Here is a 15,130-nt window from a genome sequence, read left to right on the forward strand (position 1 = left end):
TTTTTTTTAATGCTATAATATTTCCAACATCATTCTAAGTATAATTTCCTCTTTCATATTTTAGGCTTAAACTTTTTAAGTTGAAATTCAAAGTTTTACTTTCCTTAAGAATGATTTTCTTTTGCATTGTAATATTCCTGACATCTATTCTCAGTATGGCTCTCCTAGCTGACTCAAATTTACCCTTTAAAACTTAGCTTATTAGTCACATTCTGTCAAAATCTTCCTAAACTTCATGCTGTGATTAAGATGTTTCCCTTGTTTTTTAGATCATGTTATATGCATGTCTACTCCAGCTTCCTTATCTCATTACATTGTAGTAATTGATTTTACTCTCTCCCACCTGTCTCTCTTATCTCTTCTGTTTTCCTTGAAGACAGGACCACACTTGGATACTTTTAACCTGTTTTTCCACCCTCGAGCTCTCTTCTTAGCTCACTATAGACTGGCAACTATTAAATAAGCCATTTACAGAGGCACTAGATGAAGCTATGTTAGCTGCTGGAAAACCGACTGGACACATGACCCCCCCAGTGGCCTCACCATACACTTGTCCAGATGGCTCTGTATGACATCAGGATCCACATCCTTCACGTCCAGAACATGAAGTTCTGCTTTCACACAATCCAACACACGCTTGCAATCAAGCATGCGCTGCTCAAAGTTAGCGGGCTTCTGGAAAAGCTGGAACTTGGTGGACACCTCTCGAAGTTTCCTCTGTTTCCCAAAATGAACAAAATAAGCAACTTGCATCAGAATGATGATCTCTCTCAGCAGAGGATATGAGTACAATATACACTGCTAAAGAGCTGCAAGACAAGGCAGCCATAAAAAACATTCCCTCAGGGAACCTAGGCTTCCCAGCCACCAGAGGGTCCTGCACAGAGCAGTGTCATGAATTACTTGACAGGGTATCAGTCTAAGACATAAGAAAAGGCCAAACTAGCCTCACTAGAAGTGAAACCTCACAGAATTTTTAACCTGTTTGAAAAATAGAGTTCAGGAACCTAAAACTCAAAATGCCCTTCATGGCAAGCTCAAGGTCAATCATGCATCCACCATTCAAGGACCAGGTGGTGTCATATGCCACACCCTCAGCCTTCCCCGTGCACCAGCCACACCAGAACTGACAGAGGCTCTGCATTAATGGAAAAATCTATATAAAGATAAGTTCTAAATCTAGCTTGCTCTCTCTTTGCAATTCAACTGTAAAATCAGATTCAGTATTTTCCACCCATGTAACAATTTGTTTCTGCCTCTTTTTCCAGAAGACAATGCATCATCCTCATCCCACTCCTGACATCATAACGAAGACCAAAGTCATAGAAGTCATCAACTCTTCCTCACAATTTTTTTTCTTGTTTCTTTGTTTGTCTTTTAACACCCAGCACATCAAAGAGTAAAAGGGAGCCACTCTCCTTCTTCACCTGTAATACATCCATCTGATTTCCTCCTCTGGCATTCCTGCCTTCTGGGGAAGTTGGAGGCTGGGAGCGTGTGTTTCTTTTCAACTCCTCCAGAGTCAGCTCATGGGCTGAGATCTCTGCTTGGATTTTCTGCCACAGAGAGATCAGAAAGGAGAAAACGTCTTTTTTATTAAAGCTCCAGAAAGTCACACAATACATAAGAATATGTGTACCACTGGACAAGCTTTAATAACTTTAATAATAACACAGGCCACCTGTGTTGCAGGACTCCCATGTGGGAGCCACAAACTAAGAGCTTTGTGTTTGTCATTTCTAGTGTTCACCACTTACTTATAAAAAGGGAATTTTCCCAACTTCACAACTATAATTTTAAAATGGTGATCATCTGCTAGGGTCTCACAGAGAGACCAAAAGAACTCCAAAACCCATATGCGACCCCATAAGTAAGGTCAATCTTCCTCACTGGTTCAGTTTGGAATGGCACGAGGGGCTGGCTGTCTTGTGGGGGAAGAAGAGGTGACATATGCTCTTTTTATGACTCAAGAGCCCTCCACTCCACAGCAGTACCTGAGCTTCCTGCGGAACTTGGAAGGCATCTATCCTATCAGTCAAGTACGTCGTCAGCTGCTTGTCCAGCTCCCCCAGGCTCTCCTGCAGGACCTGAAGCATGTGGTCAGTTTCCCGTAGGACCTGGAGTTGCTTTTCCAAAGCAATCTGCTTGCTCTCTGCCTACACAGGGGAAAAACTGAATCATTAGTTGCTCAGCACTAATATAAAGACCTGAATATAAGAGAACCCTTATGTTCTGGTCACCAAGAGAGAAACAGACTGGCAAAGCACCAGGCTCAAAACTTGGGCCTACATTATAAATAAATAATAGCTAGCAAAGATAACAGCGAAAAGATTCTTCTAGTATCGGATTTATCTGACAGTGAATTACTGATTTTTACTTCTTTCTACAGAAAGTGACAAAATATAAAAATGCCCTTGAGGGCATTATGCTAAGGGAAATGAGTCAGACAGAGGAAAGCAAATAGCATATGATCTCACTTATATGTAGAATCTAAAGCAAACAACAAAAAAACAAGCTCTTAGAGACAGGAACGGAGTGATAGTATGAACAGAATAGATCTTAAAAGTCCTCATCATTAGAAAAAAACTGTGACTATATATGGTGAGGGATGTTAGCTTAAACTTATTGTGATTGTTTTACAATGTATACACATATCAAATCATTATATCATATACCTGAAAGTAATATAATTTTTTTAAGATTTTATTTATTTATTTGACACAGAGACAGAGATAGTCAGAGAGAGAGAGGGAGAGTAAGAGAGAGCACAAGCAGCAGAGGGAGAGGGAGAAGCAGGCTTCCCGATGAACAAGATGCCCGACCTAGGGCTCGATCCCAGGACCCCAGGGATTGTGACCTGAGCTGAAGGTAGCTGCTTAACCACTGAGCCACCCAGGCACCTATACCTAAAAGTAATATAATGTTATATTTCAATTATGCCTCAATAAAAAGAAGAAAAAAGTAAAGTTTTTCTACATAACATATTAAACAATCAAATGTCATCTATTACACATTTCGGACATTTACAGGAACTGGCAATAAGCTTATAAATAACAATACAAAATATAGCAAGAATATCTATCAGTATAATAAACATATACATCTCCTTTTTTTCCCCAGAAGTCTCAAGTTCTACAGACTTGCATACATGTTGAACCACTCTCTGATGCACTTTTGGGGTAAACCTGATGCTATTCACAACCTAATCATTAATCATTATTATTTACTGTGTATAAAAGCATGTAATATCCATCCAACCCTCCTAGAAAGGATAATAGCCTTTCTCTACTTAACGATATGAACACGCGGTGCACTCTGAATAGGTATCTAGATGCTATGACATTTTACAACAGCAACTTATGTTAAATTCAGTTGGCCCTAATATTCACTAGGATAATATGGGTTCCTAGTCTTATATAGAGCTGTATTATCCTTAAAGGAAATTAAATAGGTATACCTACCTATTTAATTTAGGTAGGTATACCTATTTAATTTAACAGACTTTAATTTAGGTATACCTTTAAATAGGTATACCTATTTAATTTAATAGTCTGTCTTAAAGACAGACTTTTTTAATCATCAAAGTTCTCGCTGTCCTCTGAGTGTTAGGTCTACTCTTCCCTACCTAGTATTTCAATGTCCTCAACACCCCCGTTCACGTTGGTTACCAACTCTTCCCCCTGGTAAAAGTTCCTGCGGCCAGCTCCACACCGCAACACCTATCAACCCCTGCGTTCCCCAGTTCTTACCAGGTGACTCAGCTCTTCATATCGACTATTAAAAGCCTCCAGTTTCTCACTGATTATATCATCAAGAATCCCTCCATCAATTAGAGTCTGGCCAAGTTCTCGAATCTGGGTGCGATTATCCGCTGGGTGTCGTAAAACAGATTCCAGAGACTAGGCAGGGAGAGGAGAAAAAAATACACATTGACGGAGGCAAAATATGTCAAGGATCCTAAAAGTGCCCACTTTTTTAAACAAGTAATTCCATTCGCTAGAAATCTCCCTAAAGAACAAGATCAGAAACGAGGTAGATGATTAATTTACAACAATATCCATAATATTACTAATAAAAACCTAAAATTGAAAACTCAGTATGAATGATGATACATGTTATTAGACTTGCATAAAAGTAATTTCAGTGATTATTAATTACATAGGGAAATGTTCATGGTATGCAAAGTTTAAAAGCAGAAAACAACACTATACAAGAAAAATTATGTTATTGACTATATTACTAAAAACATTTCTCCACAATATACACAGAATGCTAGGCACTGTTTTATATACATACTTATTATATACACAAATCTAATCAGGCAGATGGGCCAAATACTATTCCCATATTACAGATGGGAAAATTGAAGCTCACAGAGGTTAAGTACAAAAACATACAGTAAAAAGTAACGCTACGATTCCAACTTTAAGACTCTAAAGGCTCTTTTTATCCATTACTATGACGTACTGCCTTCCAGCGTGGATAGAAAATAATAATAATTAGGAAGAAATACACCAAAATGTTTAAAAGTGCTTATCTTGCTTTTTATACTTCTCTCTATTTTCCATGTTTCTGGAATGCACACGTGTAACTGTCATATTTGGAAGGTATGCCTTTAAAGTAAGCATTTCAGACTTCCTCTTATCTCAACCTCTGGCCCTGGGATCTTACTTGGGAAGCAACATTTTTCCTTCCACAGCCTCAGTCTGGCTCTTGGTCTCCAGGTCCCACCTTGGACTCATTTCTGACCTTCAGTCCAGTCATCCACTCAGTTACCCTTGTGTCCCTTCCATTTTAAGATTTTTTTTTTTTAATTTGACAGACAGAGGTCACAAGTAGGCAGAGAGGCAGCCAGAGAGAGAGAAGGAGGAAGAAGGCTCCCTGCTGAGCAGAGAACTCGATGTGGGGCTCGATCCCAGGGCCCTGAGATCATGACCTGAGCCGAAGGCAGAGGCTTTAACCCACTGAGCCACCCAGGCTCCCCGCGTCCCTTCCATTTTAAAAGCAAACGGAACCTCTTCCTCCTCTTTTATTGGAAGCAAATCTACTCTCTTCACATTTGAATCCATCGAAGAAACAGTTCTTAAGCTATCGTGTGCCACATATCATGCTGGTCACTTGGGAACAGCCTCCTGGAGCTCACGCCTCGGCCTGGGGACAAGCTCCGAGGACAGGACCCCGGCCTCCACTACTAACCACTTTACCCTGTCCCCAGCTCTTTCCCTGGGGAGTTGTCTAATGAACAAAAATAACTTTATGAAGAAACAAGAGAGCGATCCCCCTAACAACAGAAGCCAGAGTTTCATCCAGGGAAAAGTAAAAACCAGCTGGAAAATTCATCCGGGGAAAGGTAAAAACCAGCTGGAAAATCACTAGGGCACTCCAGTAAATGCACACATGCCTAAAACGTACGTACTATCAAACCACTAACCCACCCCACAAGGCTGAGTTAGCTGGTCACCTATAATCTAAATACGCGGGATCGTATTAGCACTTCAGGCCACAGAAGTCCTCGGACCACCAGAGAGAAAGCAAATGCATGTGTCAACACAAAGCACCGTGCTCCTGCTCGGAGTGGTCACCTGGCCTCACGGCAACCGGTAGAAGGCCCTACCTCCAGGGCTTCGTTGATGGTGTCTGCCTTCTCGGGCACGGCCTCAGTGCTCTTCATGCGCTCCTCCAAAGTGCTCAGCCAGCTGGTCTCAAGATCCAAATAGTGAAGCAGCTCGATCCAGCAGGACCACACCTCCTAAGTGAGCAAGAAGAAAGCTCGGCTACAGAAGGAGTCATGGGAGGAGTGCCTGGGTGGCTCAGTCACGTAAGCCACTGCCTTGGGCCCGGGACATGATCCCAGAGTCCTTGGTTCGAGTCCCGCATGGGGCTCCTCGCTGGACAGGGCGCCTGCTTCTCCCTCTGCCTGCTCTGCCCGCTACTCCCCCTGCTTGTCCTCTCTCTCTTTGACAAATAAATAAAGTCTTTTAAAAAAAAAGAAAATGTCATTGGAGATGCGATGTGTCTCCAGCACAACACATTCTCTCTAACGGATAAGAACGATGTCATTTAGAGAGGAGCGTATTTGAAAATTTAGGAACTGATGAAGTTGGAGCTTCAAATAAGGGAAAAAATAAAATTCTTCAACAAATCATATTAGACCAGTTGGGTGAGGCGGGGGAATAAAGAGGAATGAGTTGCCTCCCTCTGTGCACTTAAAAAAATAAAAAAAAAAACTCCAAGGATCTGTTTAAATGCTAAAAATAAAACTATATATAATGAGTAAAAGAAACCAGGAGGGAAACATTATTAGTTTGTTTGTTTTTTTAAACAGGAAGGTAAAAAGTACTTCTAACTGCAACACTTTATAACAATCATACAGGAAATTAGAATTCCCTGCAGTCTACCCTATTGCAACTCAGAGCTCACTGATCTAACAATTTGCTGTATACTCCTTCCAATTTTTTCCTAAATTTCTAGGAATGTGTCTATATCTGAAGAGAGTCACATGCAACCAAATGGGAGTCATCCTATATTCTCTACATTAGTCCCAATCACTTATTCCCCATTCCTATGGGAGTTTTGCAAGGAAAGGGATAAATTTATCCTCCAATTCCAGAAGCAAAATTGAGAGGAACTACCTCTTCCCATATGGGATGAGCCTCTTTGACTGATCAATTTAGAAGGAAGAGTCCAGCACGGAGCCTCCTAGGCTGACCGGCTTTCAGACCAACTGATGCGGAGAAGGCACATTCCAGCCCCCCACAGGAGGTGTGTTTAGCAGGTCAGGGGGCCAGACAGTGGGTCTTTTAGGTTTCATAGGCCGCATTCATTCTCCGTCAGAGATTCTTTTTTGGTTATTGTATATGTGTTTTGGTTTTTGAACCACCCTTTTAACATAGATAAACCATTTTTAGTTCATGAGCCTACAGACACAGGCCACAAGCCAAATTTAATCCTTGGGCTATAATCTACCAACCCTGGCTAAGACTAAAAGGGAAAAGACACACAGACAGCAGACCAGGATCTACCCAATGCCGAGCAGAACCTTATCTCTGATGGGGAAAAAAAGATTGAGTCCCAGACGGGCATTCTCAAGAAGCCAGCTGGGCCCAGATCAAGCAACAGTCATGCCCCCGGACTGGGGCACTGACCGACCCGCACGTACCTGGCTGGATTCCAGAACTACTATTATTAGATTTCAGAGTCACCATTACCAGTGACTGTTACTTACCTTCTATTCCATCAACATTTTTACATGAGAGTGCCCACTGAGGCTTTCCTGTGCCCATCTCACCATGTATGTTGGGGGGTAGGGCAGATAACCTATTTCGTGTCCAGGTCACCAGATCTAGAGGTGCTGGTCCCACATTCCTGCACCTGAAAACTGCTTCAGGAGCCACATTTTGCATCTGGACCTAAGGCAGGTCACAAGACACTGGGTTTCCAGCTGCACTGAATATGATTTTGGGAGTCCCGAGGAGAGCCTAAGCGCAGTTTGCGTGAGGGAGCAATGGAACGAAGTCACGGCCAGAGAGTGAACTATGACGGACTAATAATAACCACACAATTTTTGCCACTCCTGCCATTAAGTGGCAAAACTGTTTTCTCCTCCCCCAGAATGTGGGCTGGCCTGGGCAACCTGCTTAGAACGAAAGAATGCTATGGAGGTCATGTTCTACCAAACTGCAGGCCTAGCCTCTTACGGGACTGGCAGCGTCTGTGTTCTCTCTCCTAAAAGCCCACTGCCTGGCTGCCAAGAAGCCAGAAAACAGAGAGGCCAGGAGGAGAAAGACCTGCAAAGGAGAAGCCGTCGCCAGTGCCCCCCCTGAGCAACCTGAGTGAGCTCTCCCTATACATGGAGCAGAAGAGCCACTCCGCTGGGCCAGATCAGCCCACAGCAGCAGAAGAAACAAGAAATGGCTGTGTTTGTAAGCCACTGTGTGTGAGGAGGTTTGCTACATAGCCACTGATAACGGAAGTGTAAGTGTATCTATTAAACACATAAAAACGGGCATGGGAAGAATATATACCAACTCCTGGAAACCGACTACTTCAAAGGAGGGATTAGAGAGGGTATGGGCTGGACAAGGAGGAAACATAGTCTGTAATGCTAATTTGTTTTATTTCAAAAACAAGATCTGGGAAAATAAGGCAAAATAAGCTGGAGGATACATATATAGGTTATAAATAGGTTATACAGACTATATGGGCATTAATAGTATTATCTGTACTTCTCTAAAGTTTGAAATAGTTCATGATTTGAAAAAAAAATTTTAAGGCATCTAGAAATAATCGAGGTAATAAACTTGGACTCTGCCAAAGAAAAGCATTTTTACTCTAACTTAGGAATTGGGACTATTTCTGCCTAAGATTCCTTAGTCATCTGGGGCATCATTTAAGAGCATTTCTGTTTTTAAACTTTTTTCATCTTTTCATGTCCCCCTTTAAAGATATTAAGGTCTCATCTTCTCTCTCCTATCTCTCTCTCTCTTTTTTTTCCTGGCATTCTTCCTTCTCTTCTCTCAAATCAATTCTGAAGTAATTCTCAAAGCAATTCCAAATTCTCAAGATACGTATTTCATTCCTCTTCCTAAAATTGCCACCTCTGGGTCATAAACACAACCTGAAGAAATGACACAGAATACGTGGTGATCTTTTGTTAGACTAATATGACTTGGGACTTTGTGCATTATTTGAACATATTATGAGTTGTTATTTTGGCTGTCAATAAATAGGAAAACAAAAACACGGGTCAAACTACAGTAAAACTCAAGTCCAGGATCATTCACCAGGACCCAAGATTAGGCATACATAATATTATATGTTCTATTTACAAAATTTTAGATTTTAAATTCTCAATTGAGTAACCTCGGTTATTTTATGTTAGACAATACAGCTGACCTCTGAACAACACAGGTTTGAAAGGCATGGATTCATTTACACGTGGATTTTTTTTTTTACAGCACAATAACATAAACATGTTTTCTTTTCCTTATGATTTTAACATTTTATTACATTATTGTAAGAATACCATACATGATACATAAAACATGCAAAGAATGTGTTCCTTGACCACTGATGTCATCAATAAGGCTTCTGGACAACAGAAGGCTGTTAGTAGTTAAGTTCTGAGGAAGTCAAAAATTATAAACAGATACTCAGCTGGGTGACATCAGGTGTGGTCAGTGCTCCTAACGACCCCCAACTCCACATTGTTCAACGATCAACTGTATGTTAGCAGTAAGGAATGAGGTTTCATTTGATGTAAAGCCTTCTTATTAACCAGTCTGAACTACACATATTTATCTTAGCACAAAATAGATTCAGAACAAGCAAGTACTGAATGAATTTAAATATCACAGCTGGGATTGTTTACCATTGTAGGATTTACCACGATACAGTCATTTATTTTAGGTTGAACTGAATTTAAATTATTTATAAATTTCAATGCTTCTTAAATCTTTTCAGTGAGATGCAACAGAAATCACACCAACATCAAAACAAATAAGCAAAAATGTATTTAAAACAAACATAGTCAAAGCATCATCTACATCTTAAAGCCAGGGGGATAAATGGTCTAGCAAAATACCAGCACATTACAAGTTCTTCTTTCTGTCAGGTGGCTCTCTAACTTCAGAGACCAGTCATAATAAAACATTTCCTTTCACCTCTGTGTCCTAACCACGCAATGAAACAAAACAGAAGCTCACATTACATTGTTCTAGAATTTTAGAATTCGAACAGACTCTACAGCTTATCTGAAACACAAAAATCTTGATTTCACATAGAAAACATGTCTAGCGATATGAAACAACTGAAACAGCTTTCCTAAGACCCTTCTACTAATTGAAGGCAGATTTGGGTTTCCTATTTTTTATCCCAGTTTCCTTTTATCAACCTGTTATCCAAGAATGACTTTTTCTTTCTGAACCCACACAGGAAAAGAAAATTCGAATTTTTTCTAACATATGGAAATGATCAGTCCTTTACAGAGTTTGATCTCAGAAACACGCCACTGATAAAACGACATACCTCTAGCGTGTGGCATTTCCCTCGAATTCGGTTACAGAGAAGTTGGTAATTCTCCAGCACAACATTCAGCTCAGATGTCAATTCCTGGCCACCAGAGGGCGCCTTTGCAGCGAGTAACATGATGTTGTCCTTGAGAATCTTCACTCTCACCTCCTTCTGCAACACGTCCTCTTTTGCCCTCTGTTCCAAGAAAGGATGAACTTGAAAACGGCCTGCCTTTCTCAGTAACCAATTTCTTTCTTTTTCAAAAAGATAACTAAACCAAAATTAAAATGCTAACATGATTCTAACTACCTAATTGGAACATTATTTAGGTAATCGCCACAGAGAGTACTTTTGAAGTAAGAATGCTGACGGTAACATTTACATTTCATAACAAGCAATGTGAGCCCCTAAGTCACCTTCAGTGACTGACGTGAAGTATTCTCAAAGTCTGGGTCCATGAAAAGAATCTAAGGGAGGTATTTTCATTAAACACTGTAAGTCTGAGCATATTAAACTTTAATAAATAAATTTTCACCTCAGTAGAGGTATCATTTAAAAATAATGTAAACATACCTGTTTTTATCCTAAAACATAGGTGTGTCCATGCTTCTGATAATTAATAGCATTTCGAAGACGATGACGAAATTATACTGGGAAGTCTAACCTAGTCCAGCTTCTTTCCTGACTCTCCCTCCAAGCTAAGGATGAAGACTCACTTTGAGAAAAATCAACCTAAAACAGCTTTTCATTTTCCCTTTCAGCTTTCCGTGTTGCTTAATGGTTTTAAATTTCCCTCAGTTGTTAAAGTAATTAAGTATAGTGGTTTTAAAAATTACAATGGTTGTTTGAAACAATAAAAACAAATAGAATGTTGCCCAATCAAGGGCTTTAAACTTATTTCTCTAAGGTTTCATCCCCAGGGACTTTAAGAAACCACAAAACTACAATGCTTATAATATAAAGAAAGAGAATAAATTAAATGAAATGGTTCTTAACAGGATAGGCTACCTTTAAAATACCTTATACTGAATATTTTAAAAGCTCTCAAAAGAACTACACTAAAAGAAATGCTTCAGTAAAAATACTACATACAAGTACTAGAAAAGTCCCTTACTGTATTTGTTTTGATTCATATTCAATAAGACACTGATGAAATATAATCCCTTTTTAAACAGATATATAGGGAATTTTGCTTTAATTATATTTTTAGGCAAGTTAAATTTGGCATAAAACAGTTACTATGTGGATTAATCTTACTTTTTTTTTTTTTTTTTTTTAAAAAAGGCTTTAAGACACTATCTCCTTTGGTTTGAACACTGAAGGACACTTGAAGCAATGCTAGAAATTTGGGAACGATGCCCAGTTCTTTTACTGTACAAAAAAAAAAAAGAAGGAAGAAAAGAAAGCATTCAAGACTATTGACACAGGAATGTAAGTTTACAGGAAATACATCCTGTGGCTCCAAATGATATTAAATCCCTTGACCATGTTCCTACCACGACTCTTACCTGCTCGAACAAAATTTTGTTATTCACGTGTTTCCCATGAATTCACTGGAAGAATACCTTTGCTAACATGAAGATAAATTGCAACCGATTTGGGAAGTCACCCTTGGTCCTAACAAAAGACAATGCTTTAAAACTTCTGGAAACAGAGAGGGCTGAGGGTCACACAACACTGTCAATGTAATCAATAAAACCAATTTTCTGAGTTATTCTCTGTGGCTCCCTGAGGTTCTATTGGAAGAGACGGCCTTCGGGGCTTTCATGGACGCAACTCCTGTGCCATATGCATCACGTGGACTCCTGGCTTCCTTTTCCTGGTAAAATCATAGCAGCTATCCATTCCATATTTTTTTTCCAGTTTGAAATCCAACTACACAAGATTATATGTCCATGTCGTTCTTCACAGAGGACAGATAGACAGATAGACAGATTCATTCACCAATTCATTCATTCACTCAGTCCTTCATATTTAACGGAGAAGGGGAGCTATCAAACCTGTTGCCACTGGCCCAGACTCACCTTCATCTCTTCCACCGCACTCTCGAGTTCTTCCGGGGACTTGTACTCAAAATCCCTCTCCAGGTACTCTTCTTCTGCCTGGGTCATCCACTCCTGCATCTCGGCCAAGTCTTTCTTCAGGTTCACTGCTTTTTCCTGACTTTCAGACAATCTATTTTTTTGAATAGCAATCTGGAAAGGAAAAGCCATTCACCCAAATAAACAAATGCTAACACACTAAATGTCAAGTTCTAGTTTCTAATATCTAAGGACACAGGGTAACCTTCCACCAAGAGCCTTGTTTTAACATTCAGATAAAATCCTTCATACATTTGTGCTGACGTTGTGGAATATTAGCGACAATGAAAACAATCCTTATAACTGCGATGCTATACCACATCTTGGATAGTAATCTAATATGGAAATACCTATTATAATCCTAAAAATGCATAACTCTTGACAGAGTAATCCCAAGTGAAGGAATCTAACCTACAGCAATAAAAACATATAATTTAAGGAAATTTACAGTAGCGTTATTGTGGAAAAAAACCTGGAAGCAACCAGAATGTCTCATTTTCTCCCATAAAACACTACCGTACAAAATTTTGGTTTAGATAATCTACTATACTGTATCCTGCACACCAACACAAAAAAGTAACATCAGAAAATAGGTTTTGTCTGAATCTAATTCAATAACTTAAATATTTCAGATAACCACAACACTTGATATAAAAATATGTTCAGAGAGACCCTCCAACCACAAACAGACTTCAACTGTGAGAGGAGAGAGCATCCCACAGAGAGCACCGAGCGCTCGCTTCCTCCCACTCAAAGGAAATCTCAGCGGAGCGATCATGGAGTCAGGGCCTTGCTTGGCCACAAAGCTGACAGAGACCAAAAGCCAGCACAGGAATAGGACGGCTCTCGTGAGAGAAAGAGCGAATCCTCAGAGGCTTTCCTGTTCCCACCCTCCAAACAGGATCACAGACATAAAAATAGAAAGGGGTCAAACAGGAGCTCTGCTTTCCTGTCCCCATAAGGGGCTCCAGGAGCCAGCACTCTACACAGTCCCCAAGTCCTGCTGATCAGCACTCTAAGTGGGGTGGCTGTTTTTAAAAAATACATATATACAAATACAGATTCCTTGGGTTCCGTTTCCAGAAAATTCTCCTTCCTAGCTTCTGGATACTAGTCAATTATAGAATTCTCATAGATCCAGAGAGAAATAAAGACACTAATGAACTTTTTTTAAAAAGTTCCAAACTATAATTAATTATCCTGAGATGATATATTTCTTATTTTTTGGCATTAAAATGTCCCTTGTTTCATGATACCAGGGATATAACAGATGAAACAGATTGTTTTTATTTGTTGATTGACTTTATATATCCATCCTTTCTCAGCAAAATAAAAATATGGCAAGATTATATTTGTCCAAAACTTCTTCAACCTTTATACAACTCAATGAAACACAAGAGTCTGGAATGGCTTTAGACAATGACTCACACAATACATGGTTGCCTCCGTGATGAGGACCCTTAAAAATTTCCCATACATTTACCTTCATGATGAATCAATGGTAGTTAATAATTATTATATGTTGTCATATCTATATGTTTGTGTATATGTAGATAGATACATAGATCTAAATATCTATGTCTGTCTGTATCTATCTATCACATTCTTTGGTCCTTGCTGGCACGTCCAAACTGTTTTCTGTATTTACTTTCTCCCAATCTCAATAAATTCAAGCACAAACCATCAGATTATAGCACACTTAGAGAAATTTGAATTGGGCCAGAATAGATGATATTAAAAAGTTATTTTCTTAAGTGTGGCAATGGTCCTGCGGTTTTGCAGAATACTGTCTTTATTCATGACGGAAGCATTTTGTATTTAATCCTCATGCTAAAGAACTTAGGGGTGAAGTGTCCTGATAGCTTCAAATTCCTGTCAAAAGCACATTTTTAGGAAAAAAAAAGTGTGTGTGTGTATGTGTGTGTGTGTGTGTGCGTGTGTGTAGAGAGAGGGGCAGAGAGAGAGAAAGCAAATGTGGTAGAACATTATAACTGGCAAATTAAAGAATGGGTATGTGGCTGCTCCCTCTACCTTTATTTCAACCTTCCTTTAAGTCTGAACATATTCAAAATACAGAATTTGGAGGAAAACAATGAAAACAAAATAAAACATTCCAAGGACGGAAATTATCAATTTTTCCTACATAAACATTAGCCAAAAAACATTACATGAAGAGATGTGTGCCATGTAAGGGCTGTCTGCGGAACAGTCCTGTATGTCACACCTTCTCCTCCCATTTTCCACCCCCCCTCACTCACTCCAGCTTTGTGTACCTTCACTGGCGAAGCACAAGCAATCAGAAGAGAACTGCACTGCAGTCCTACCGTACCCAGAGTGGCCCTCCTACAGTCACCACAGAGAAACTATCCAACAGCAATTCTTCCACAGAGACAGCGGACCTCACTCCTCTCATGTACGACACACTTCATTCCAGAAACTATCTTCTCTCAAATTCTCTGCTTCCTTATTTTCTCCTTCTAACCGAGGTCCTTCTTTTTGGCATGCAAATATCACCTAACATCCCTTATTTCTAAAAATTACAAAAACAAGTCTTCGGATACCCAGGTCCCTGCACACACCCCATTTCTCTGCTCCCTTACATAGAGAAATTCCTTCCTCAGAGTTGGTTATACTTGTTGTCCCAACCGCTCACCTTCCCTTTCCTTCTCAACATTCTCCAATGTGACTCTCTTCCCTGTCAAGCCACCAGACCCTTTTCTCAAGGTCATTTAAAGCCTCCCTCTTGTCAGATCGAAAGCTAGACTTTCAGTTCCCTTTGGCCTCAGCAATCCTCAGTACAGGGCACCGTGGAAAGCTTTCTCCATCTGGCCCCGGGGCCTCACAGCCCCCTGGCGTTTCTCTGCCAGCTGACCCTAACTCCTCAGCGTCTTTGGACTTGCCCTCTCCTCCTTCCAGCAGTCAGTGCTGAAGAGCCCCATGGGTGTGCCTCATAATCTCACACTTAGCCTTTCCAGAATGGAAATCATCGTTTTACCTGCTCTCACAAAAGCTTCTCGTGCCTTGAGTCTCCACCGTTT

At 40.1% G+C, this 15,130-nt stretch overlaps 1 protein-coding gene across 6 annotated transcripts in view; it reads right to left on the reverse strand.

Annotated features, from left to right (window-relative positions):
- Positions 1–15,130, reverse strand: part of UTRN (utrophin) — a 500,711-nt gene that overhangs the window by 313,524 nt on the left and 172,057 nt on the right. For all 6 annotated transcript variants that reach the window (XM_004752757.2, XM_004752758.3, XM_004752759.3 and 3 more), the window contains 7 exons: positions 12,036–12,206; positions 10,027–10,206; positions 5,615–5,749; positions 3,750–3,899; positions 1,995–2,156; positions 1,428–1,556; positions 544–717 (listed from right to left, as the gene is read on the reverse strand). In XM_004752757.2, coding sequence (XP_004752814.2) covers positions 544–717; positions 1,428–1,556; positions 1,995–2,156; positions 3,750–3,899; positions 5,615–5,749; positions 10,027–10,206; positions 12,036–12,206 — 1,101 coding nt within the window. The remainder of the gene's footprint in view (positions 1–543; positions 718–1,427; positions 1,557–1,994; positions 2,157–3,749; positions 3,900–5,614; positions 5,750–10,026; positions 10,207–12,035; positions 12,207–15,130) is intronic.

Source organism: Mustela putorius, unplaced genomic scaffold, assembly GCF_011764305.1.
Source record: "Mustela putorius furo isolate JIRA1106 unplaced genomic scaffold, ASM1176430v1.1 tig00003863_pilon_pilon_pilon, whole genome shotgun sequence".
In the NCBI taxonomy this organism is placed as follows: Eukaryota; Metazoa; Chordata; class Mammalia; order Carnivora; family Mustelidae; genus Mustela; species Mustela putorius.